Source organism: Pogoniulus pusillus, chromosome 2 (assembly GCF_015220805.1).
Source record: "Pogoniulus pusillus isolate bPogPus1 chromosome 2, bPogPus1.pri, whole genome shotgun sequence".
Taxonomy (NCBI): domain Eukaryota; kingdom Metazoa; phylum Chordata; class Aves; order Piciformes; family Lybiidae; genus Pogoniulus; species Pogoniulus pusillus.
In genome coordinates, this window is record NC_087265.1 from 9,209,857 (window position 1) to 9,237,776 (window position 27,920).

General features: G+C 39.3%; 1 protein-coding gene across 3 annotated transcripts; it reads right to left on the reverse strand.

Moving 5' to 3' along the window:
- Positions 1 to 237: 237 nt before the first annotated feature.
- On the reverse strand, positions 238 to 27,651 carry CCNT2 (cyclin T2). 3 transcript variants are annotated; one of them, XM_064155923.1, is made up of 10 exons: positions 27,451 to 27,564; positions 26,582 to 26,663; positions 19,154 to 19,282; positions 18,034 to 18,094; positions 16,886 to 16,948; positions 10,797 to 10,842; positions 9,368 to 9,531; positions 7,282 to 7,352; positions 5,913 to 7,053; positions 238 to 550 (listed from the first exon to the last, which is right to left on the reverse strand). In XM_064155923.1, the coding sequence occupies exons 1-10, from the start codon at positions 27,468 to 27,470 to the stop codon at positions 528 to 530; spliced, it is 1,800 nt and encodes a 599-aa protein (XP_064011993.1). In that variant the 5' UTR covers positions 27,471 to 27,564; the 3' UTR covers positions 238 to 527. The 3 variants fall into 3 exon arrangements, with proteins under 3 accessions (XP_064011993.1, XP_064011984.1, XP_064012002.1); XM_064155932.1 differs by lacking the exon at positions 238 to 550 and adding an exon at positions 5,664 to 5,814 and having other exon boundaries at positions 27,451 to 27,638; XM_064155914.1 differs by having other exon boundaries at positions 238 to 7,053; positions 27,451 to 27,651.
- Positions 27,652 to 27,920: the final 269 nt, after the last annotated feature.

A 27,920-nucleotide genomic window follows, 5' to 3' on the forward strand; every position in this document is an offset into this window, starting at 1 on the left:
GCATGAACCTTTCCTTTGTTTTAAAGGCTTTGAGATGCTGTTTGAATCTGACTTCAGTGTCAGCAGTGATATGAAAATTAGTGTTTTACAAAAAAGAAAGGAGATTTTATATGAGATCAATATTCCCCAGACCACAAAACAGTTTAGTTAAGTAAATGGATTTAAAATTTCATTTTATTCCAGTGGCCTGATTTAAGAGTTGGTCTAAACTTCATAAAAGCAAAGAGGAATCAGAACTTCTAGCAAAATTCTTTATTAATAGTTTCTGTAGGTATAATGTCACATGACAATGACAGAGTATTATGCCAGTATAAGAGAAATCCTAACATCACAGCCATTTTCAAGGTTCAAACAGGTACCAATCCCATTTTAAGGAATACCAGTTGGTCCTCATGCTAAAAATCCATGGCAACTTCATGTTAAAGAATCTTCCTGTTAAATACCTTGCAGAATAAAGGTAGGAGCCCTGGCATATGAACTCAGGTGGGATGTACATAATTCCATGATGCATACTAATTCTTCTCAGATTAAGGTAGTGTCTCCAACAAAGCTGCAAAGTAAACATGAGTATTTAGCATGAAATGAAACTGAGATGGCTATCATAAGCTGGGAAAAAAAAATGGGACTGCTTTAGGATATAGCTAATTTAAAAATGTCAGAATTACAAAACTCCCTTCTTATGCATCTGTCTTATAAGCAAAACTAACGTCTTTTGTTAGTCTGAGTTCTCCAACAGTAAGGTTATGTTATTTGCAATTTAAATGTAATGTTTAATTCAGGTAATTACACTAAAATTAGTCTCAAATCTAAAGGTTTTTAAACATTTAACCTGAGTTTTTAAATCAAAATGTCAAAGCACATTTTTTTCTTTCATTTTACCAGACTTAGATAATGAAGTGGTTAAGGCCAGCACCTGCAACAAAGGTATTTCAGATCAGCCCCGCTGGAGAACAGGGGAGGTGCGAGTGCATCTCGGCCCTATGCTCAGCATGGCTAAATAAAGAATTGATTTAGGATGCCTTGGGTCACTTGCCTGAGTCTGGTCTAGTATAATGTCCTATAAACAATCTAAATTGCATATTTCTTGATGAGATCATAGGTGTGCACATCAAAACCCAGATACCTGTAATAAGGTATCTCATGGAGTAAGGAAAAACAGTGAAAAACCTCTAACACTTAAAAAAACCTTTATTGAAAAGTGACTCACTGAGGAGGGTTCCAGTTGCTTAATTATTTGTAGTATTACATCAGGGCAAGCCTTTATCTTTTAAAGGGTTCAGTCTGCATTTCTAAAACTAGTTAAGAACCCACTACAAAGTGCAAAGGTTGTCAAGTAGTAGGTTGGACCACCTTGCTGTGATGCCAAGTTCCCTCAAGATTTAGAGCTTAAATGTGAGACCCTGTGGAAGTACACTGTCCTTATATCATTGTAGGAGATACCCAGTAGTTCATCTACACAGCAATAGTGAAAGCTCTGAGCTAGTTGTTGCTCAGATCCAAGCAAAACAGAATGGTCTTAGGCATGCTAATCCAGCTGATTTACACTGGTCTTAAAACTATAAACAGCACTATGACATATAAATGTGCATCTCCAAACACATGCATCAACTTTTCAAGGAAGCAGACAATAAGCCCAGAAAACCCAGGGTCTTTTAAGATTAGTTGGATTCAAAATAAGGGTATTTTCACAAATTTCAGCACGAACCAATGCCATTTCCTACACCGCTCTCATCAAAACTCTTGTTCTTGCACACAAGTCAAGAGTTCTGCTGAGAAAGGGCTTCCAGTAGGCACAGTAGAGCGCTTTTCTCTTCTACTTTACAATTCTGATGGGGATCATGCTGTGAGACAGCCTCAGAAGGAGAAGTGCTGGAATATGGGGGAATCAAACACAAGTACTGAAACTGTTAAGGTTATGCATTTGAGTTTGCCATCTCCACCTCCACAGATACCAGAGTCATTCCCAGCAGCAAGAGAAGAGAAGGCTCCTGGCTCCAATTATGTATATATATTTAAAGGTGTAAGGAATTCAGCATTTCAGAGGAAGAAGGAATTAATTAGCTAGTTCAGTGTGGCAAAATTTCCAAGTCTCTTAAGAGATTTATTTTTAGATTTGATTATTTACATGCCAATTAAAGAGAAAACGGTAGCTTTCTTCCCCCAAGGTCTAACAAGGATCTTTAGTATGCTCTTGTCATCCACCCCTCAACTCCTCCCCCCCCTCAAAAAAAAATAAATCAAGTAGGGCCAGCCACTATGCAATAAATTGACAGGGTACAAGCTCTCAACCTAAGGGGAGAGTGAGGAAGGAGTTTGAGATGGCATAACATATCTCAACTTGGCTTTCCAGTTATCAAATAACCTAACCTATGAAATGTAAAGGAAGCAAAAGACATAAAATAGCATTCCAGTGTTTGATCAATTTGATGACAAACAGCAGTGTTCTGCCATTTACTGAAAAGGGATCTCCTTTGTGTTTACAAATGAATTAAACATAGGAAAATGGGATCATGTCTGCACAGTAGAGGTGAGGTAGGGAATTTTATTGAAAATATTTTTTTACAAGTTCTTAGAAATAAAAGGGTTTTTTTTTTCCTAGTTTCACACAAACAGCTGTACCTCAAAATTTCAACTATGCTAATATGAAACATTCATATTTACAGTTAGCCAAAGGAATATTCAGAAGTGCCATTTTAGGCAAGGAACAAAGTACCTGGTCACAGTGAGATACATTACTTCAGCACTCCCACCATTAGGAACAGATTAAGATTCAACATATGAAAGAATCTCACTATTCTAGAAACCTCATATCACATGAAAAGGTAAGATTTTTAATAGTGTTGTAGCAAGGTTTCCACTACAGCATCATCTTATAAATTACATAATGTATGTACTCAAACTTATAACTCAAAATCTGTAATCAAAATGATGAACAAAGTAGTAGTGTCATCTTTTCAGCCTTTTATTGCATTTATTCAGTCATTCCCTTGTGAGGCTGGTGCCAAAACCATTATATTTCAGTTGGGACACCTCAGCCAGGCTGGAATTCACACAATTCCTAATTTGCAGTGAGTTTCAGTCAGGGAAAGCTAGTGGCATCTCATTGCATATCCTTCCCCCTCCCCCCCACCCCTACCATCACCACATGGAATTTAGTTTCAGACAAAGACACATACAGTTTAACATATTTACAATTACATTGAAAACCAAACCAAATTAATTTTATGGACATCCTTTACAGAGACACCAAAAAAAAAAAAAAAAATCACTGTTTGGATCTCAATGCAGCAATAACAACATTTTGTCCATGATATTTCACAATTTCCCAGAATCAAAACAGGAAACATTTATTTTGAAACAGCACCTTAGGATGAAAGCCTATGCTCTTTTCCAATGTATGTTAAACAGGCACTAGTTACCATCCAGACATTTCAACTTCAAATTCTGACAGTAATTGCTATATTTACAGTACAATATATTGCTTATCCAGAGTGGCTGTATAAGATGCATTGCATGGCACAAATATTTAAACAAACTCTAAAAGAAAGTACTGTAGTGCTTCAAAGAAAACATAAGACAATTTACTGCTATTTCATCTGCCTGCCCATGCTACAGTTTAGGACAGCACATAATGCAGATTACATTTGTTAAAAATCCAACCAAAGAATAGCACTGAGTTGGAAAAGAAACAGACTACAAAAGGAAAGAAAATATTCAACAATGCAGATGTATGTAACAAGAAGTTACATTCTCTACATAGAAAAATAACCAAGTCAGGAGAGCTAAGACAGCTTTGGGTTTTGTACATGGGCCAAGATTTAAACTTAGATTTAGCAGAAAATGCAATCAGGTTCCATTTAAATATTCCTTAAGTAAAAAAAGTATCCATAGTTCAAATAAAACTTATTCAAGTAATTACAAGCGTTTGCATTACTGGAAACAGAGTATTACATAGTAATTGATATACCTGTAGTTACATAATACAGCTACCACCAACCAGGTAGATACTGAACAGTTTTATCATTTAAAGCACAGGTGAGTAACAGAACTGAAAGGGCTACACTTCAGATTTAACCTCTGAGAGTTACAGAGAGAATGAGGTGGCTTAGCAAAGGTTTACTTCACGTAATGTTCACTTCTAGGTCAGGAGAAGTCACTGAAAACTGGCTGTTGCTACTATATACTGAGTTCATGTTGAGGTACTTCATAGCTTATGAATAGTTTTGAGTAACCACCCAGAAAGTCAGTTCCCTGCTATCCAGGTGACTGAGCTGTAGTATTGGCTTTGAGTAGACAAGAACATTCACACCTGTCATTTCTGCTGACAAGCGAAACACCCTGGAAAGAGCGCACATGCCATCGCACTGACACTTGCAGGCAGATAAAATGGATGCTAGTGGTTTAACTGGGGGATTGTTTTTTTAAGTCTTACAGAGCTGGAAAAACAGAACAAGCATCCTCCAATTGGTTAACTAATGACAAGTACAATGCACAGAATCAATGATAACTATTTTATTGTTAGAATATAAAGTTGGGATTATCAATAGTTTTATTCTTAGTTATTGTGAAGACTGCATTCACCTGCAAAAGAAGTATGGCATCACACACAGGTACACTTTTTGGGTTTCAGAACACAGGTATTAATTATTCTGAACTGGTAATGGAAACAGCGACTCCTGTATTCTATTAAAATAAATAATGACTTGTTTAAAAAAAGATGATTTTTTTTCCACACAGTTAGGAATTGCAGTTAAGTCACATTAATCTACATAACCATTATTAACAGCTCTGTGTCTATTTTACTGCATCAAGCCAATAAACATTTAAATGCACTTCACATTGAAAGATTATGTAAACTTTTAATTCCTTTTTCCTTCAGAAAACTAGGGACATTTCTGAGGTCTGGCCATAAGGAGCTTCCTGCCTCCCTGTAATACTGTCTGTTCATGGCCCTACGTGGTACTGGATACTTTCTCTAGTGAAAGTGTCCCTTTTAAGCGGCTTCCAATAAGGCCTACACAGTTTAAAGATAAACAAGACAAAGTGCCATCTTTGTTTGGATAACTGATGGACTCTGGCAAGATAAAATAAAGTTATGTGTATTTTGTTATACTTACAAGCAGCTCCAATCCTGAGTATTTATGGTATATCTAAACATACAAAAATGTATGTACATTTTTCTCCACTTTCTTGTAAACAGTTGTCAGCATACTGTTTTTAATCCCTTTATCTTTGAAACATGCAAATCATACATACAGTATAAATACACAAGAAAACAATTACACTCATTCAAAAACCTAAGCAACAGAAAGTTTGTGGCTGCAGTATCAGAAATCATAAATAATCAATGCCTGAGGCATCCTATACACCTAAAAGCAGACGTTCATTCTACTGTTCTTAGCTGCAGTTGTAGAAATACTGAGATTGTTGCACCTTCCATGATATTACAGTATTTATAACACTATCGTATGTGGAGATAAAGACTTGTTTACTATACCTCTTTCTTTTCAGAGTGAAGGAGAAAGCAGCACTTAACATACTGAAACCTCAACAGCAACAGCTGCTGTTGCTGCTGCTAGATTAGGAAGTTTCACATCCTAACAATTCTTAAATTAAAAAAAAGGTAAAGAAAAAACACCTAAGAATTGACTACATGTTCATTCCTTGGGCACTTAACAGCGAATCCAGCATGTCGAATGTATCTTTGTAGTCCATATGCTGGCTGTTTGTACTGTACTGGTGATTGGCATCAGGACCGTTCTCCACTGGTTTCTTGTCCAGTTTCACGAGGGTGCTGAGATGTCCGTAGCCCACCTGGTATGTGACAGGGGGAGGAGGGGGTAAGGGAAGGTTAAAAACAGAGTTGTGAGAGGATACATACTGCTTAACAGAGGAAGAACTAGATGAACTACCTGAACTTTTGGAACTTTTGCTCATTTTGGAGTGGTGGTTGTGAGAAGCATCGTTGCTGTGCAACTTCTTTCTTGAAGAGCCGGAACTAGAGGAATTGCCATCATTGCTCAGGCCAACAGGACTCCTCAAAACAGTTGGTGCTACTCCATCAGTGCTATGCTTACTGCTGCCACCACCATGGGCATGGGAGTGCTTATGACCAATGCCATGGTGGCGATTTAAAGAGTGTTCTTTGTGTTTCTCCTTATGATCTTTGCTGATGTGGGGACTTGAATGTTTACTTTTTCCGCTGCCCTCATCTGATGAGCTATGCCTTTCCGAGGAGGAAACTTTAATTTTCATTTTCAGCTCCTCCTTACTGGCCCCCTTTTCTGTGGGTGGGATTGGTATTCGGAGTTTGAGTGAGCCAGCCTTTTCCTTCTTATCAGACAAGTGTTTTTCAGGCTTCTCTGCATTTGCAATAGGAATTTTCATTTTAATAGGAGATGTAACAGAGGAGCTGCTGCCTGTCTGTGGCTGCATGTGTTTTTTATGCTGCTGCTCTCCTGGGGTTGCTATGTAGTGTTCTCTCACATCCAGCTCCAGAGTTTCGAGTTTGCGCTTCTCTCTGTATTTATCCAAAGACATTTTCTGAGGAATTATTACAGGAGCAGCAACTTGTCCATGATGTTTGTTTCCTGACTTATGAGAATATTCTTGTTTGACAGTAGAATGCTCAGCAAGTTTGTCAGGTCTGTGATGTACTCCAGAGTGCAACTGTACAGACGTCCCTGGCTGGAAGTTCATGTTGTATTGACCAGCAGGTAAGGTCTCCTGTTTTTGAGAGTACATTTGTTCTGTCCTTGCTTGTTCTTGGTGCTGAGGCCATTCCTGGTGTGATGCCAAACTGTATGAGGTACTTGGCATTCCTGTAGCTAGTATTGCCAAATTTTCAGGTGCATGACTGTCTGGAACAGAAATACTTCCTGAGGTCAGAGGTACTGGTGTAGGAAATGATGTTGATGGTTTTTGGAAACTTGTGTTTGCAGCTACACCAGTAACTGTATCCACCAAAATGGAATTCTGGACCAAAGATGAACCAAGAAGTGAGTTCTCTGCTACCTGTCCATCACCTTTAGGTTTCTTAGCAGCCTGATTTGCCTAAGCAAGAAGGAAAGAAGTGAGAAAATGCTCAGCTTAGCACACTTGTACAATACACTTGAATTTAGCTCGAAGGTGAGGATAAAAGCTGACTCAAGGTTTTACTGCCTCCCTGCCCAGCCACAGGAATAGAGGGTAAATAAAATACAACTGAACTTTTTCCCGTGGTTCACAATTCCCCTAGCAGTTCACCTCTTTTTGCTAGACACTAACAGGAAAAATTCTTACCCGCCAGTTTCTAATCCTCTTGAGCCTGCTAGGAGTTTTCTCCAGTATCTGCAGAAACTCGTGGGTTAGCTCTGGATAGAAAAAACAAAGGACAAAAAAAGGCCATTTTTATATTTGATTCTGAAATTAGCAGGTTAAACTCCAAGTGCTTTTGCTAGATGAACAAAATTCAACTTCTGCAGCAGTTACTATAGAGTGCACAAATTTTGAATTGGTATTTAATAGCAAAATTGTTAGGTGCACGTAGAACAAAAAAGGCTTCAGTATTTCATCAGGGCAGACTTCTGACCACTACACACATTCTGAAGCACAGGTTTGATTTTAAGATTCTGGTTTTACTTTTCCAGAATCTGCATTTGCTAGATTAAAAATGTTAAGAGGGATCTGAACAAGCCTAAAATATTGTACTTGCCATTCAGCTCGGGCATTTCTCACATGACGCTATGTTCTAACTGTGAATTCCTGTGTAACTTGTGCAGTCATTCCACTGAACATAGCTGGCTGTTAAGAACCCAAATATCCTGGCAGTTAGTATTGTACACAAGGAAACATCAGTCTCCATACTTGGCAGCTGCAAATAAACATATTTTCCACTGACATGTAATTTTACTGACAAGCTAAAAATAATTAGGTATAGTCAGTCAGAAGTTGAATGCAAAAGTAGATCTCTTGCAGGTCTGGAAAAACTGGTTTCTGAAGAAGTCCATGAACAAGTTCTAAACTATGGTGCTCCCAAATGCAAAACTGCCTCAGCCTTTGATTTGTCCAAGTCTACTACATATCCTAGCTCCATAAATGCGTGAGGAATTAAGCGGTGATCACTGTGAGCTCACAGTACAGCTCAGAGGATTTTAAAATTCAAAATGATGCAAGCTTACCAAGCACACAAATCCAACAGCCAAATGAGGAGGGTTACAATCTACAGTTATGACTTTAACCAGCTTATCAGAAAGATACAGAATCATCAGGGCTGGAAGGGACCTCAGGGATCTAGTTCCAACCCCCTTGCCATGGGCAGGGACAACTCACACTAGATTGATCAGGTTGCCCAGAGCCACATCCAGCCTGGCCTTCAGGGATAGGGCTTCTACCACCACCATCTGTTCTTGTGTCTCCCTACCCTCACTGTGAAGAGCTTTTTCCTAACATCCAATCTGAATCTACCCATTTCTAAGTTTTGCTCTATTCCCTATAGTCCTATCACTACCTAACATGCTAAAAAGTACCAGCTTTCTTGTAGGCCCCCTGCAGATACTGGAAGGCCACAATAAGGTCTCCCTGGAGCCTTCTCCAGACTGAACAGCCCAAACTTTCTCAGTCTTTCTCTATATTTGAACCTGCTATTTCAGGCTCACTCTAGTTCTGTGCTTCACAAGATATGTACTTAATTTTTCATTTTCAAAACAAGTGATCATCATTAATAAACGCTGAGCAGAAGAAGGAAGCAGGTCATGAGGAGATATGCCAGGCCATACCAAGCCCAGAGACCTCCATCACTACTCTGAAACAAGAGTTTTACTCCATAACTAACAGAAAAGTCCAATACACAGACCTGAAAGTCCCAGAAGCCACCAGCACCACTACAGTAGTGTATGCAGGCCTTAAGTTCAGATGCCACTGTAATAGGTACCGTTTCAAAAGATTTGCAGACATATGGGCTTCTAGGACTACGCTTTCTTCTGCAAACAAGCCATTTATCAATAAAAACGAGTTTTGTGGGAGTTTGAGGTATCATAAGCTATCCCAAGCTGTTAATGTACAGTTGTTTTGGTGACAGTGAGGCCCTAAACTTGGACCAGTGACATACAATGATCAGGAATGCATGCATTAGCACTGGTAGATCTTCACCTCTTTTGTGGGTCTGGAAAGCACTTAAAAGATTCCAATCTTTATCTGCAGAAACATCAGTGCATCCCAGCCCACAGGACAAGACAAAATGGTTCTCAAAAACTAAGTCTGTCTTCCACAGTTCTCCCCTCTCCTATACCTTTCTCACCTGAGGATCTGTCTTAAAGCTATGCTCTTAGTATACTATGCTTCTATTTTTCATTCACAAACGCTTCAATTTTAAGGCAGTATTACTTACCATCTAGTAATTCTAGAGTAACAGAAGGATCTACATATTCCCACCAGTGTTTTCCATCAGTTGATACTGGAATCTCCCAGTTGGACCACTTGCAGGCCAAGTGAATGCACACACATGCTATCACTGTAGGCTTGTACTGAAGACAGAATGTAGTAAGGTGAAGGCTGTTGCACAAATTCCATAATGGGGGACCATGGAAATGAAACATGTAAAACAGAAAAGCCAAAGGAATCGACCATTAACATACAGAACAAGGTAAATAGTCAAGCAATAGCAGTTAACATTTTTCTGATTAAGTCTGTAAGGTATCATACTGCACAGGGCAGGCATTTATCTGATAGAAAAGTCTGAATTTGGTTTTGCTCTAAAAGCTGCAATGAACAGTAACTAAATGTACCAGTTACTCTACTGTACTTAAGTATAATATAGTCAATTAAAACTCTACAGTAAAAAACATACAGCTGATTATGTAGTCTCTGAAGGAAGCAATTGGAAGGCAGCACCCAACAGTTTCACAGCAGCCAAGTGAATTACTTGTGGGCTTAGCTTTCACTAGGCCTGGATTTGTGATACTTGAGAACTTGCCTTCAGCTTCCAGCTGGCAACAACACAGAGGCATTAGCTGAGTTCCATTGCTTTATCATAACTTTTCTTAACAGCTGTTCCAAATACAGAACCTTGCTCATCAAGGAACCAATAAGAAGTATTTGGAAGTAGTATTATACCAGCTGATATTGCTTATAACCTGTCTACATGTAATGCAATCCTCTTAAATAAAGCTCAGAGGCATTTTGTAAGTAGTAAATTGAGGCTAAAGTCTCCTCTCAAATTCCATGTTTCTGCAACAGGCTTCGTATACACAGTCCCCACTTGGAATCGTAGAACTTTATAGACTTAAGTACTTAAATTTAAAACTATATATTAAAGTTAAATAATTGTTTCAAAACGGAAGAACATTAAACTACTACTAGTCTATCTGAAAAGGAAAATCTAGTTGAAAAGATCTTTTGGTCCATTACAATTTTATAAGTTAAGATTGGATCAATATATTTAAAGTTAAGAGAAAACTGCCATTAACTATATGTGTAAACTAGAAATAGTTTTGTACTTACCAAGATGCTCGGATTTCTAGGTTAAGTTTAGCTCTTTGTAATCTTTAGCTGCTATTCAGGCTACCAGTTTTAGACTTAGGCACTCACAATCGAGAAAATGTCATCAGAAAGCACCACTACACTTCTCATTGTGCATTAAACCCCTTTGTGCCATCAGGCCCTTGTACAATACACCGCACTGCAAACAGGAAGGTACCACCACTGTAGATGGCCCAGTCTCCTGCTGCAACAAGGGTTAAGACACATGTAGGGGGCCCTGCAGTAAAGGAAGCTATAGTGTGCTACAACAGTGCAACAAAGAGGTTCAGGGTAACAACCTGTTGGTAGCCATGAAATAGGATGTCTGTGCCAAATCCTTGCTTGCTGTAAGAAAAGAAAAACAGAGAGATTAAAGATCTGCACTAACATGTCAGATTCATTCCAAAATTAAAGCAGTTATATATTTTCCAAAACACCAGTTGTTATTTCCACAGAACTAGTCTAAATTTAGCCTTTTAGCCTTTAAAATAATATTTTCTGAGGTACAGAAGTAGTCATTATATTTGGTGACTGGAGAAGGACCAGTCATTGCTTCCACTGACCCCTGCACCTTACAACCCACTGCAGTTTCCCTTTGCTCCTCTGTCCCGCAACGCCTTTGCTAGGAACACCCGCTTCCCACCCTCACTTACAGAAGGTACCTAGTGCAACCTTGGACTGCAGCAAGGCAGCAAAAGCCAATTCACAGCACAGCACAAGCTCTGCTCTTGGAGAGGAGCATGGCAAGACACACTTGGCACATCTCTGTTCTAACATCCCACAATACAGCAAGCCCCCAAGCTAGATGGTAAAAACATTAAAGAAGTTTTCTACTCCCTCCCAGTAAGAGCACTGTATTAACATTTTGTACCACATTTGTTAAACCTATGGCAAATCTTTGAGAAGAAAAAGACAACTTCATTTTAGTTACAGTCAGGGAAAAAAGCCACACAAGACTGCAACATGCCAGAAATGAAAAGCTAACCACTGTGGCTGTTACAGCCATCTAGCACTGACCCCTGCCAGTGAAACCCCAATGTTCCTCACTCAAGCAAGAGAACTTACTGTAACATGCATACAATGGAATAGCTGGGCACAATGGGCTTAACTGAAGATTGAGTGCAGCCTTCACTGAATTCTTACTTTGACACTATCACTTGAAATCATTTTGCTACCTGCAGAAAGTGTATTGTTGAATTTTATGTCAAGGAGAATATTGTTAAACTTTGGTTTTAATGATAATCTTAGCATAGAGTCTGAGCAAGACTGCAATGATTTTTAAACTTAAAACAAATATATTAATGCGATTTAACTCCATTCTACTGATTGCAGAGAAGGACAAATCATATGTCTTTATCCCACATAGACAGGAAGTGTCATAATCCAAGAAAAAAAGTGGAAGCAGCAAAGTTACAAGATCTATTCCTACGCACAAGTTCTACTAACCCATAATAATCAAAAGGTGAACTGCCCACATGACAGTGTTACACTAGAACATTTACTTTCAAAACTATAATGGTAATTGCATGCCAGATGATCATGGAATTGAATCTTTTACTCTACCTCCCATCAAAAATAAAAAAGAAAGGCAATAGTACCATACAAGAAAAAGTGAAATAAGACTATCATAACAAAACAGATAAGAATACAGAATGGTTGACTAAGACTGAAATTGATGTCTTGCTCTTCATTTTTCATCAAAATAATGTTTAAATGATCTTCACTTATTTTTATATTCTGTACAGTTAGAACATATTTGAATTAAGGGACCAGACCAAGAAGAATCTCTAATCTCACTGAAATATCCCTTTTGAACAAGGAAGAAAAGCAGATGCCAGAAAACTTCTATTTAACATCAGCTTGAAAGTTGAGTATATCAAAACACATACCTGGAAGAAAAGAATCACATCTTGAAACACACATTTTAGCCTCAGTTAAAAAAAATTAAGTGCTAAATACCTTACCTACACTAACAATCAGTATGATACTCTTTCAACTTATTTACAGCTAAATAATCACCAGTGCCAAAAACAGCAAGAAATTTCAGATCACAACTAAAGCCTGTAATAACACAAGGCACAACTGAAAACATTTGTCCCAAACTCTTCTCTTATATTTAGGACAGCTTCAGTTTAGTAGAATCCATCATCGAAATTAAAGCTAACAAATTTTAGTTCCTGTATTTTGTTGGTTTACTTCTTGTACATCAGTGGAAACTCCAAATCATCTTGAAGAGGAGGCTTCTCTGGTTTAACTCACAAGTTGCAGGACTGATGACCTTGATGCCAGCCATTAATAATCAGTTATACATTTGATCATTCAGGAGTGACCTAAAACACCCATCCCTGTCTTGCTGATGCAGACATAAGCAAAAGGCAGGGGATTAATACAGTAGTAATCAAGATTTTTGGAACAGGTCTTGCTGTCTGATGCACCTTCCAAAAGGCTACTATTTCCAAGAAATTCCCAACTGGAAACCAAAATGCTTTTTACTGGGCATAGCTCCACCAATCAACTGGTTGCAGTTTCAAGATATCTGCATCTTCTCTTCAACATGAGGTTATCTTGGATCATGAGATAACAATGAAAACATCACTGCCAAGTCACCTTTAGGAGGGTGGTAGCTGTCTATGCCTAGGACCCTAATACAAGCACTCCCAAGAAAGAGGAGGCTGCAGATAAGCCAGACAGCATCAGAAGAGAGAAAGCTTGCTGATGTCCTCTGGCCAAAAAGAAAAAAGTCACAGGCTCTGAGTGGAGATATGTTGGTGCATGCCTGTTGTATCTGGAAAGGGCCAGAGGAGGCCACAGTGTAGGTCTGAGCAATCCTGATGGCTTTACTTTCAAGAAAGTATTTAAAACTAGGGAACAGGCCTGTAAAAGCCTGAGGTGAAAGTTCAGAATGGGAAGGCTGCCTGTAGCAGCGCTGCTTTAGATCATTCCACACTACTTAGTATACTGAGATTTACGTGTTCCTCGTGAGAACACCTGAAAAAGCTGATAAATTTTCATCTCTTCTTCTGCTGCCTTTATCAGCCTGATTTAACCAGTGGCACCTATGAACAAGGACACTACTGTATGCCTGAAGAACCTGACAGTGCAATTTTCACAAAAGTATAAGATCATGGGCATTCAAGATACCTGATAACCTGCTGAGGAGCGAGACCAATCCTAGAAATCCTTAGGATCCAATCTTCAGCTCAAAAAAAGAAGGATGTGTACCAACACAGAAAAAAGAATGACTGAAGACTTCCCAAGATGGAGATGAGGATACAGATTCACCCCCTTCAAGTTCCAACAGAAGCAGGCTGAGAACAGACTGAATTTGCACCACAGCTTAAGAGGACCGTGTCATGGTCTCAGCACTAGGGCACTTTCACTGCTGATCATTCAGCTAGCATTCAAATGCCAGCAAGGTCATTTGACACTAGAACAGGTTTTGGTGCTTTTAGTGTTGGGGATTTAGTTTTGTTTTCTTTTTTTCTTCTCTCTTCAGTACTGGAGCTCCTTGTAATGGGCACTGAGGCTTGCTGACAGGCCTTCACAGATCCACTGCCTTCAGATTCCTTAGAGGACCTCTGAGATCCTAAGGAATGATGGTTCTGTCTCCTCTTCTCAGTCTCTTGACACTGAGGAAGAATGGTGCAGAAAAAAGACTGAGCCCACACCACTTTCCTTGTCTACTACACTGACCAAATTGTAAAGATGGAAAGTTTCATCAACCCACAAATCTCTGAAACCAGAAGGAATAATCAGATACTTTATGCTCAAACATCACAAGCCATTATGTGCCCATCTAGTCATCCCTTATCTACACACTTATCTGTGTTGTCTAAAATACCACCCTCAGAAAGGCTTTCAATCTTCGAGATGAAGAATTTGATCCTTTCTTTAATTGTATGTTGAAGTAATTCTGTCCATTTGAAACAATTCCCACTCACTAGGTTAATCTCCAGCCCTAGCAATTGATTCTGTTATGCTACAAGACCTGACAGATTTCTGACAAAGGACTTGGCTGAATCTCTTGGTCACCATCGACAATCTCTTAGTTTTTTTTTCCCCTAGTTTCCCACCCCTTTGTTTTTAAGGGGGGTAGCTCACAGATCAATGAGGTAACAGGGACAGCCATAAAGCACATTACCCTGGATGCAAGGACACAAAAAGGCAATGTCTCTTACCCACTTTTTAGTTACCAAAAGGGCATCTTCACACCACATGGCAATTCAGTGCGCACAAAGACAGTTGCATACCACAGCTAACTTTTTGCCTCTTTTGGCAGTTGCATTATAATCCTCCCTTCTTTCTCCCCCAAAACATACAGCTGGAGGTTTTAATCATAAGTCATAATCACCTTTAATGAAATAGAGATCTCTGCCTTCTGAAACTGTTTTATTACCAAAACTAGATGAAGCAAACTTGCATTTCTTCAACTTCTCAGTCAATCCTTTTAGCCCTAAAGGCTTAACAGTGACAAATCTTAGATGTATTTCAGAAACTTCAAGACTTGACATCTATCCATTCATGTTAAAGAACAGTCTCCAATAAACAGCTAAGAGAGCACTAAAACCATACCACTACATATTTGATGATACATCACTGTGTTCAAATGCCCATCTCTTTATTCACTCAACACGTAAGACTAATGCTCCATGGCACTTATTCTCTACTTGTTTGATGTGCATGCATGACTACAGATATCAGCCTCAATTATTTTGATTTACAGATTTTAATTTTTATTATGAGATACTCAATTCTTGTGTTCACAGCCTACACCACCCCAAAAAGTACATATGCTGGCAGGAATTCCATTTGTATACACATACTAAGGAGCACACCCAATGCAAGCGATTAGGTTTCTCAGGCATCAAATGTGTTCCATTCACTTTGCACCAGTCCTTGAGGTACATGGATTTTCAGCTCTCACTGAAGTCTTCTGATTTCAAGACTTGAGGTAATTTCAGAATTCTAGGCATTTTGTTTAACTGTGCTGACATTAAATACTAGCTTTGAAATGTCAAATACAAAAACAGGCATGTACCTTCAATACCAATTTCGTTCTTGCACAAAACAAAGGAAAAAGCTGAACTGTTTTATTAGAGTGTTGTCTAGCCTTGACCAACAGAAATGAAGTTTGGATAGCAGTATGCCTTTCTTTATGTAGGCTCAAGTAAAACATGCTTGCTGATGTGGATATTCTGCTACCATACTGCTTGCCACCCCTTCCTCAATACCCCAAACACTGAGCAGAAGTGCAGGGGCTCACACAAAAAAGTATATGTTCACATTTATATTGATTGAAGTAAATCTCTACAGAACTGCTAATGCAAACTACTGAGACTTTAGGTGCAATTAGACCTATGCTCTGAGTCACAACCAAATCTGGACAGAAAGCAAATAATCACCATCTTACAGCAAGAACAGTGATAAAACTACTTTATATGCCAATAAATCACAGTAACAGTCTTACTCAAAAACTCTGAAGACACTACACCAGTAAGCTACTTTAAAGTAAGAGCAACTTTAATTCTGAAGTTACTGCAGAACACATGTACTTAACAGGATGAAGTTGTCCCTAACTATCCAGTATTTCACAGAGAAAAACCCCAAACAAAACCAAAACACCCCCCCCCCCGAAATACTTAACTGGCCTAATAATTTTCAAACGCTTTGGAACACTGTAAAGTGAAAACGTTAATTTAGGTGCTCTTATAGCTGATTCTTGATTTCTGCATCCTCCATCTTATTAGCAGATTTGTTTTGGTTTAAAGCTTCAAAGGAACCCCAGTTAAGAATTAAAGGCATGCCAAAATTCAACAAAAAATACTAAAGAACAAAACAGGTTACTGGCCAGTCACAATAATGACATGTGAGGATATGACTGCTTACTATAAAGTTTGGGGATTTGTGCTACCATCCAAAACAACTACATACACCTTGCTCCAGAAAAACAATTAGTCACATCTTGAAGTGCTGGCACATGACAGCAGACTTGCTGTGCACTCTTTATCCCTCAGTTCACTAGTTAAAAAGATTTGCTAAGACAAAGCCAGCATTAGCCATCAACAAACATGCAAACTAAAACTCCTGATGTGAAAACAATCAACCTAGAATGATATTAAGCAGTTGGTTTGTCAGTTTTCACTATTAACTGCTTCTGCTGTTTGAGATAACATGGAACAGACATTAAAAAATATCTGGAAACAAATTATGAAGAACAGAATTGGATTCTTCAGACTCTGAAGGTTAAGATCAAGCTCTTAGCAAATAGCTTTAAACAAACTCTTTGGATGACAGTTGCTGAAGACCATATTAGACAAATATAATCACCTTCCATTTTTATTAGAAAGGTACAAAAGGACTTACACAGAAGTGGTTAAAAGTCACTGACCTCTCACTAATTGCGTACATTTCACAACATCTGTGTGTGGATGTTCAATGGTAATCTCAAAACCTGAAGGGTTACAAATACATTTTACAATCATACATTATCTCTAACAAAAACACCCAAGCAAACACCAAACCCCTTTTGTTTCCCCACAGATGTAAAATTCTTGCTAAACCTTTTTACTGCAGATCAAATAACACTAATAGCCTGCATCTTTTTGTACTTTTGAATGTTAGATAGTAAAGCCACTTCAAGATCAATGAGTACAACATTTCTTCATTAATCTCAGGTTATATATATGAAAAAAAATATTGGGAAGTTAGTGTATTTTTTTTAACTGAACATATCTAAGCAGTTTTTAGTATGCTAAGTCAGTAAAATCTGTACTATAGGTGCTGAAATTCATGTGTAGGCATACACTTTGATTTCTGGAACTTCAATGCACTGTGCTTAGGAAAAGACAAAGTCAATTTGTAGGTCAGTGACTTAATTTTTTTGTTTATGATGCCATTGTAAGAATTAGGTCACTACTGTTGGCCTTTTTTTTTTTTTAAAGCTATGTAGTCAAAGTGGTATTTAAGAATATGTGAGTCTGTCAGTGTGTACCCTCAGACCTGCTAGCCTTAATTATCTCTTCATTACTTGAAATTCAGAAGCTTCTTATCGGAACACTCCGATTTTGGAATCCCCTGAAGTTATTAAATGGTTACACAGCAACTGGGGATGTTCAGAGGTAGTAACCCTGCTCAATTACATAATGGTCTTGTCCAGAAAGGTAAAATGGGGAAGAGCATTTGGTATATATTGCTACCCATTGCTTCAGAACACATGCAGAGCTAACCTAGAAGAACATGTTACCTTCTATGAAAAATTGTCGACATAGTTGCTACTTCAGAGTAGCTTTGAAAAATCTATAGGGAAGGGTATACATTTCCACCTCAAACTGTTACAAGCACCTATGTCACAAGTATAATGCCTTCCCCTACCCCCCAAGTGAACACAGCAATACTGCTAATATAAAGCTGAATTCACAGGTCAGAAGTTTACCACCAAAAATAGCAAAATTCAAGTGTACCCACAGCACATTAAAAATTTAGTTACTTCTTCATGCTACATTAACTGCACAGTAGTAGACACTCAGAAAGACATACCTAAAGTTTGAAGCATTATTGTTTCAAGTATAACCAGCTCTTGGGCTTGCTGAAGGTATGCCTGAAACAAATAAGCAAAGAGGTTAAGGCATAGCTATCGCCTCAGAACTTCAATCATACACTTTCTATTTGACTGCTGGTACTGGCAACACAAGTTAAGACCACCACCAAAGCCAGTTAGAACTGACAGCTCAGAAGACTTCACTTGCTTCTACCTTTCTTCTACCAGTGTGTTACTGCAAGTTCAGTTGCATCATCCTAACCCTCTTTCACAGCAAGCTTTACTCAGTCTGAATCACATACAATCTATTCCAGATAAGCATTTCTGGAAGAAGGCAAGAGAGGTATTGTAAAAATTATGAAGGCTTGCATGTGTACATCAACTCTGGTATCTCTAGGCAGGTAATCCTTTTTACAAGTACTTTAAAATACACCTGGAGATACTTCATTGGCCTGTGTTAGGCTATCTATCTGAAGCTTGTGGGTCAAGTGCACACATCTTTGCATCATTCCAAGAACTGGGAGCACAGCAAAGGTGCTCAAACAGCTTTGTGTCTCAGCTAAGGGCCAGGAGGGTGTATCTAGCTCAGCCTGACCTTCAAGCTGAACAGCTCTGGTGCATTTCCAAACTTCCTCACATCTGGTTTCAGGAAGACTCATCTCAGGACATGTGAACTATTGCACAGAAGCTGTACAAACTTTGCAAAATGAAAGAAAGACCAATGTATAGCAGACGCCAGAGCTGACAGTTATATCACACTTCAAACACAGACAATGGTACACAGGGAGCCTCTGGTTAAGATAAGCACAGCATCCCGAACTCCTCTCTGCAAACTGTGACTTACAGAATGATGCAGGGAACCTCTTACTTAAGATCTAGTCTAGTGTTCTACTATAAATACAGAAGAGTTAAGAATAACACAAGTTCAAGACGAACCAAGCTCTTCAAGTTTCCTAACAAATATTTGAGTCTTTATTAAGTTACTTCAAATACAAAGGACTTAAATGGTGTAAAAACAAAATGTTTTTTTTCTGCTTTGCATGCAGCAGTAATCCAGTCAAGACAATGTAACAGATCATTAAATGAAGCATTATCTTTAAAACCACGACTTCCACCTACATCACTCTTTGTATCCAGTTGTGGCTCTTGAGGATGAAGACAAGCATGTGCTACTTTAATAACATGTTCAAGTTTCCGTGGCTGTTCTTCCACTTTTGCAGCCAAAAACAATGCTGTGGGAGATATTATCTGAAGAAGAAAAACATATGTGCATTTTAAAACGACTTATAAGCAGGACTTGAACTTCATGTAAAGTAGTTAGAGAAGGTTTGGATTGTTTTGTGGGTTTGAGGGTTTTTTTTAAACAACTCTCAAGTCATGCAAAGCAACAAAAATAACGAGACATGTTTTATTTTCTAACTGATGTAATCCTCCCAACAGCACTGGGAAGGAGTAGCTTAAGTGCTAAATTACATTTGTGAGTAAGATGTTTGAGGTCAAACTCGTTCTATTTCAACATAAAATGAATAGATTTGGTCCAGAAGATTTAGTCACAGTAGAACAGGCTCTTCCAAGTTAAATATACTTTGTGAGAAAGTTCAACCAATTTCTTACATAGTAGTGAGCCATTACACCATCTTTTCAGTAAAAGTCAAAACACATGATCACAAGTTCTAACAGGACTTGAATCTCTTGAAAAACAGGAACCTTTGCAGAGAACTTTAAGGAAAACAGTCTGTTATATGAACATGCAAATACAAGCTTAATCTTATAAAGTTCACTGGCTAGGGCTGGGGGATAGGTTGGACTGGATGATTTTGGAGGTCTCTTCCAACCTGGTTGATTCTATGATTCTATACGCAGCAGTACAGTGAACTAAGCACAGGGTTTACAAAACAGCGGCTACATCCAATATCAGCAAAGGCTAGAAATTACACATAAGGAGAAACACTTGAATAAAACTCTAGGTATCATAAGCTGGCAGCAAAGCACCCATTCACAGTTCAGTATTGTCTAGGAGCTCCTATGAAGCCAATCTGATGCCTAGCTGTCAGCCAGAATGACTGATGTTTCTATAGGCAGAGCATGGCTAACCGTATATGAATTAAAAGCAGGGTCTTCTCTGTATGCAAAAGCTGCCTGTGTTGAACAGGAATTAAAATGACAGTTGAAATCTTGATGTGGACCTGAGTGGATTATATTAAAATTAAACCAGTCCCAAGCATTTATTCAGAAGCTGAAATAGCTACTTTGAGTAATTGGTGCATGGTGCAAGCAGTGCAAGTATTGGATTATCTCATTCAATGCCCAAGTAGAAGTAGACCAAATAACTAAGAGTCATACTTTCCCCTAAAGTTATGTTTGCCTTTTTTTGGTCAGCAAGCAGCCCTTTGTTAGGCCAGAATAAAATCTGTTATAAAAAAAAGTAAAATCACAAGTATATGATAATTTGCAAGGAAGCAATTAGAATTGAACATTTAGGTGATTATTTTCAGGGCTTTCAAATGTATTGAAGGAATACTTTGATATGTTCACCTGGATCTTAAGTAAAACTTGTAAACTGGCCCTTTAGGAAAGCCAACAACCTGGGAAGGTGGTACCCTTTGATGCTTAAAAATGTGCCATGAAGAAATCTAGTATTCTATAAAATCTCAAACCACACAAAACAACTCACAGGGAGAAAATTATTGCACAACAGAGACAAAACAATTACTTTCTTTTTAAGGAGCTTGTAACTTTAGCCTTACAAAGAAATGAACTAAGAACCTGAAGCCAGGAGTTGCTGAACAAGGCCATATTAACACTGATACTTAAGACTTCTGATTTGACTACATTGCTTGAAACAATGATTAGAGATGCTGCAAGAAATTACTTTTGTGAGGGACATACTATTTGAAATATCTCTCACTTAAGGTGGGAGATAAACTTTAAAACACTAAATGTGAAGGTCAGTCTTTCTGGAGCTCAGAATGCTCAGTCTCAACAGCTTTGAAATGCCAGAAGAGGTAGAGTAGCATGCACATGGATGACCCAACATAAGCACACCACATAAAGACATTTTATAGAACAGACAAATGGTGCACCTGCCCAGTAGTGCACCAACACAGGCAAGCCTCTCTCATCTTTAGCTGTCTTATCCATATAAGTCCTGTGGTAACCTCTTCTCAGCATGCTTCAAGTTTGGGGCAGGTAAAAGTGAGGAAGGTGTCTGAGGCTAGCCCCTTCTACACCAGGGCCAGCCTAAAAGGAAGGATCACATTATCAGACATAATTCTGAGATTCAGGGAAAAGACAGATTAGCACACAAGGCCAGGAAGCCACATAAACATGAACAACAGAGAAGGAAACTAGGAACGCTGAAGAATTAACAGTTAAGAAGAAACAAGTTTGACAACACATTGTACAGAAATGAGTAGTAGTAGTAATGAGGACATCAGAGAAACTACAACTTATTTTTTTTTTACTTTTTACTCAAGAAAGAGGATACAATACAGTAGAGCATGACTGACTGAAAACTCAAGACAACATAGTGAAGTTATTAAGGGTACAGAATCAGTAACAGAACAGAGGCTGGGAAGAAGCTGTAAAAATAAAGTAAACAGATGGTCCTTTCCATCTCCTCAGGATCAAAAAAATGTCTTAATTTTTTTTTTAAGCAAGCCAAACATATTCAGACAGCAACCTGTCACACTGCCTTACTGCTGGGCTGAAGAACAACAGCAACTGCTGTAAGCAATGAACTGTTGCTCTCTGCTGTTCCCCCTCTAGTCTTACTATTTCCACCAAACATCACACACTTCTCCTCAGGGACCTGCATTTTTTTATCTTTGTTTGCAAGTTCTAATTGAATACATCCTAACACAAGGCCTCCTTTTACAAGTTTGTGAGTATCATTACACATGCATGGAATTGTCACATTTTTTGTCTGAAAAATCAATACCCCAAAATGATTGAAACTATTTACATTTCACAGATACATTCACTGAACCAAGTCACCAATAACTGCGATCAAATAATCACAGAATTCTTAGTATTTATTCTGTTTGTGCTGAAGTTTCACTTCATTCCAAAACAAAAGGACTTTTCTTTATCAGGCTGACTGCAGGATATTTTCTAATTTACTGAAACAAATCCGTTCTTTCCAAGAAGTTCCCACATAATTCCTGATCTCTAAGACCTTACATAAAACACCACTCTGCTGAGTGATTACAGTCAAAACTGATCAACTGGCATTTAATTCTGGTTGATAAGATATCTATGTAGACCCCAATTATCTATTTACTTTAAAAAAAAGTGTTGGCTTCTGGCCAAGTAACTTAATGTCTTTGTCTTGGTTCTCATTCCCTGTTTAGAGTAGGTCAGTATTTTTGTCTTCCTTGGTACTTACTCAGGAAAATAGGCATCCTAATCAAGTTTCAGACTTGGCACACACACAGTCTCCAGTGAAGACAACACAGCCTGCTAAGCATGTAACTGGCAAAGTTACCCAAATGCTTTCATTCATTTCCAATTCTCAAAAATGACAGAAAAAAGCAAAGCAGAACAAAAAAAAAATGTAAACAGACATGACACAGCAGCAAGCCTCCTATATAAAAACATCTTCATCTTCCCTCAAATGAAAATTCAAGAAATTATCTACCATGCATCCAAAAATATTCTAAGACTGTGAGAAACATCTTCAGAAGAACACACATGATTTACATAATTAAATCATATTTTGGTACTACCTGAGAGTCTCAGAAACCAAGTCCTACTGATATAAAAAAATGAAAAACGAAGAACCTTATTATGACAGTCCCAAGAGCATTATACAGCAAGTTTTATTGGTAAATGTGCTACAAGGCCTTTTTCACTTAAAGTACATAGCATACTGAAAAGAAGTCTTGCTACAAGGAAGGCACTTGAAATAATCTCAGAATACATCAGCAGCACACAGTTTCCCCAAGAACTTGCTCTTAGCGCCAATGCTTTTAGACTTGATACAAATTAGCTTAGGACTTTAAGTGGATCCAGTCCATGACAGAAGTTTTTTGAGTGCAAACACAAAGAAGTCCAAGTTTTCGGTATTGTAACAAGAAGCTTGCATAGCATAAAGCTAGCAAAAGTTAAAACACAACATTAAAAACAGAGCTGAAGTGTCCAAACAGCACTGCTAAAGCTTGGTGCATCTTATGGAAGTGTCAAGAATTTTGGCTCAACTGCAGTCAGCTGTTCAGTACTGCGGTTTAGGCAGGGCATGAAAACACAGCAAAAAAATACACAGGGATCTTAAACCAAATCTCTCCACACAACTCACCTACTTGCATTTCAGGGAGGGAAATTCCTCCTACAGCCTTCTTTAGACACTTTATGTTTCACTGCATGTCACAAAAAAATCCCTTGACATCACTAAGTATATTTTGCACTTATTAGTTGGCATTCTACATGGCATTTCAAAAGATTATGTTTAAAAATACAGCTACTTATTGGATGTCTTACCTCTCATTTCCAGCATACCAAGGATTTTCCCCTTTCTCTGTTCTTCGAATCACAGTGTGCTGAAGAACAAGCCTCTACAAGAGGTATTTGCTATAACACAGTATCATACATGCTAAATGCTACAGAAACATTTCCAGAAGAATTTTCATTTTCAGGATATTCTGAAGTGTAGCAGTCAGACTAGTATTTCCTATAAAAAGCCAACAAGCTCCCACCCCACTCTGGTATTAGCACTGACTAACTTTATACTGAGCAAACCAAAGTTACCATGCCCTGGTCAACATTCACTGTAGTTCCTGAAATGTCGTTTGCATACCTAGGTAACATTGGTAGACAGGGCATCTAATTCTGCTTACTCGAATTGACCAAGCAAGTTTTCACTCATTACTGGGGCAGAGCAATCTTTCGAGATCTGAACCTGCTTTAATTGCAACATCAAAAACCCCAAAACATTCTTTGTTGCATTTAAATGCATGCAGTTTGCAGATAATCCACAGCAATTCAGAAGCTACTTGTTAAGCCATACTAACTGCGCAAAACCAGAGACATTTGGTCAATAGAGCATTAATTGTAATAATTCATAAAGAACCAACACTACATTAACTGGTACATGCCACCCCTGTGGCTCTACAGATTGAAGATACCGTTGGCACTTCTATTTCCTAATCACAGCTGATTTTCAAAAGCTTGAAAGCTTGTAAAATTGTTTAGCAGTAATCCCACCAGAATGAAGACAACAGCTACTCAAGTAAAGCAGCTTTCACTAGAAGACCTGTTCATTAACAAATTACTGCATGTGACTTCCATGTAAGATATGCATATTTGCATAACCCAGCAATTATGAAAACACATAATGAATAAACAAGTGTTTACTACTGGACTAAAAAACATTAACCTACCAGTAAAGCAAGACAACAAAGGCTATATTTTTTCAGATGGAGATCATAAAGCATTCTGACTAATGGCCATCTAATTATCTAGCCCCAGCCTTCAGAGTCCTTCTTGCCACACAAACATCACTAAACACACAAAGACTATATATTGTAGAAAACTGTAGCTAGGTCTTAGCTTGAAGATGAACAATTGCTACATTCTTTAGCTTGCCAAGAACTCCGGAGATTTGATATTAAGTATTTATTGCAGTCCCTGGCTTCTCTACAGAGAACCTGCCAGATGGTTTGGGAGTATTTTAAAGTGACTCATACTCACTTTGAGACCATCTCCTTTACCTGATAAGAAAATATACAAGAAAATGCATTTGCATTCCTGAGCAAACTACCCTGGGTGATCCTCCCTTGGCAGGGAGGTTGGACTTGATCTCTGGATTACACACAGGCCTTCCACTCACTGAGAACTACAGAAAGTAATTCAGCAGGAATCAATACTGCTGTTAACTTGCAGTGCACTTGCCTTCAAGTGTTATTTGAATACCATTACCCAAGAATGAATTTAACAAGACATTTTCCCTCCTGACAGTTGTGGTTTACATGGCATTCGGCCCTTACAAAGCTTACCTGAGGACTTCAAGAAAACAGAGCAACTAAAACTTCTTGCTAAATCTGTCCTAGATTATTAGATACAGTAACCAAGCAGGTGATGTATGCAACATAAGCCTCAGCTGTGGCAGCTCTACACCTCTCCATTCCATGCAGCTCTACCTAGTTTATCAAGTCTGCAAACTATCCATAGTCCTAGCAACGTTTGGATGTCTCACCAGCTCCTCTTCCATTGGTTACAGGTTACTGTTATACGGGCAGAACGATGGAACAACTGTTTTGTTGCCTTTGCTTGATGTATAACAGACACATTTTCAAAAGGCTTATTCCACCACAAAGCTTACTGGATCTTGATTCTTGTGTGCTATCCTTGCTTCAGAACCAGAGAACTAGTTTAGGGAAGTACATTTGGATTTCTGTGTATACCCATTCAATACATAGCTCTCTACCACTACATAAAGAAAGCCTACATGACATACTTCTGGTTAGTGTTTCAGGCTTATGCACTCAGCTCAGGTAGTACTTAGCATTTACTACCTAAAGACCTGTAACACCATAGTTTTGGTAGCAAGTTTGCTCAAAGTTTATTTACCTCAGACTCTCAACAAAACCAGTTAAACACACTTCTGAAAAGTACCTACAAACTAGCATCTATTTCCTGCCAAATAAAATGCCCATTCACTCCACCAAACCAATTCATGCCAGGCTGAAGAGTTGGTGAATACTAATGCACTATGTACCTGTCCAAATGCAGACACTGCAAGGTTTGTGAGAATCTACCCTTAGCAGACCAAGATCTGCTCTGTTCTAGACCGTAACATCTGTCACAGTTTCCATCTGTTATACCACAATCATTCTTGCAAAGTTAATATATTTTTGTTTCTTTTTTATTTACTTTCAAATATAAAATGGAATAGATATTATTTTCCTGTTAAGTTACCAGACTTAAAAACATTCCATATCTGTTAGAAAATCCTTTACTATTTTTGCTGAGGAATGCAGTTCTCTTTACAACATATTCTGTATTCAGATTCAGCATATTCTGTTCATTAGTTACAACAGCTGGCATTTTCCTCACCAGATGTAAAGACTTTCCTTGTCTAATACGAGTTATCAGCACACTGTTTCAGACTAGACTAGTTGCAGCACTTTTTGACAACAGATACATAATCCATACGGATACATGCATAACCATATTATAATTATCAGACACACCATGCACTTCTTTCATTAAGAAAAATGTGTTCCTACACATCAGCCTTTCAAAACCACAGCACATAAGCACAAGCCAGATTTGAAACATCTCAGTGCATTCTTCACACATCTGAAACGTGTTTGCTGATGGTGCCTGGTTTTTTTCTGTTGATGTCAGAAGACAACATTCATCTGCCAGTAGTTAAAGTAATACAAAATTGAATTGAATTATCATCATTATTGCTTTTAAATGACCGCTAAGGAGCAAGAATTCCTAGAAGCAGACCAAATTTCACAATCCAGTAAAGAAATACAACATTTGTCAGTCAAATTACTAAAATTGTAGGCATATTATTACTGCATATAGTACAATACTTACATTTCGATTAAATTTTGTGAAGGAATGATGCATATAAAACCTGTGCATGTAAACAATCGCAGTATTTATCGTAAGCTGAGATCTGGAAAATTAAATTAAGGAAATACTACAAATGGAAAAAAATAGTCTACAAGAACTGAAAGCAATGGGCTTTCTACATCAATCACTGCTTTCAACATCCTGTCCTCAGCTGAAAACGAATTAAGGACATGACACTTCGGAACGGATATTAACACATGCTTAACCAATACTAATACTTATCTTTCCCATCTGCTCCGCAGACAATGTGGCCACATCTCGCCCACTGAATGAAAACTCCTCAGTGGGCTACACACAGTGAAATAGTGCCTCAAGTGCTTTTGTGTTGTTCTGATACTGCAGTACGGAATGGGAGATTTTAGCCTCACTCCAATTCTCCTTTACTCAATCAAGTTAACAAATGACTCACAAGGTGATGCCCGTTTCAAGGAAAAGGAGCCAGCAAAGCGACTGGGATCTACTTTAGAAGCATCCAAGCCTGCAGCTGCCGACACAAACGCGGCTAAAACGCTCAGAGAGAGACTCGAGGCATTCCCAGAGTCCTCGACCCGTACCGCTCTCGCCCGCCGACAAAGGCGGCGACGCGGGGGCTCCAGAGGCTCCTCCTCCCATTCTGTGCCTCAAGGCCACAGCTCCATCCCACGAGAACGCCGTTCGCCGGCTGCTGAGCGAGCGGGAACCGTCCCGGTAGAGTCCTACACACAGTGGGAGAAGCTTTCCCACAGACCCACCACAGTCGACGGAAAGCGGCACCGCCCGCACCGGTCGCCAGCCGCCGTCAGCCACCCTCCCGCCGGGCCCCACCACCCCACAGGCCCCCGCTCGGATACACGTTGAGGCGCTGGCCCATATCTTGGATGAGGTTGGCCGCCTGCTGCCGGTACGAGAGCTCCTTGTCGGCCTCCACGCCGCAGCGCCGCGAGGGCGTGTTCTCCAGCTGCTCGCGGCTGAAGAACCAGCGCGACGCCTTCGAGGAGCCGCCGCCGCCCCGCGCCGAGGAGCCCGAGCCCGCCGCCGCCATGACACTGCCTCCCCCTCCCGCCGCCGCCGCCCCGCCCGCCGCCGGCAGCGCCGCGCCCGGCCCCTCCCCCGCGCCCTCCATCGCGCCTCTCGCGAGAACTAACCGCCCGGCGCGCGGGCGACCGCTCTCCTATGCGCCGCTGAACCATAGAGTCCGGCGGCAGTGCAGCCAGAGCGGCCTCCCGGAGGGCGGATCACGAGGGCGCCAGCGGGCGGCCATCGCTCCCGCACCACGTGATGAGGAGCACAGCCGCAGCCTCGGCCGCTACAGGCGCCACTT

What these genes read in the sequence shown, in the direction of transcription:
- CCNT2 (XM_064155914.1), bottom strand. Translation starts at nt 27,641, where the DNA reads ATGGCGGCGGCGGGCTCGGGCTCCTCGGCGCGGGGCGGCGGCGGCTCC. An exon ending in ATGTACGCAATTAGTGAGAG is followed by an intron (nt 10,843 to 16,885) that starts GTCAGTGACTTT and finishes CTTTTCTTACAG; the next exon opens with CAAGCAAGGATTTGGCACAG. An exon ending in AGAGGATTAGAAACTGGCGG is followed by an intron (nt 7,054 to 7,281) that starts GTAAGAATTTTT and finishes CTTCTTGCTTAG; the next exon opens with GCAAATCAGGCTGCTAAGAA.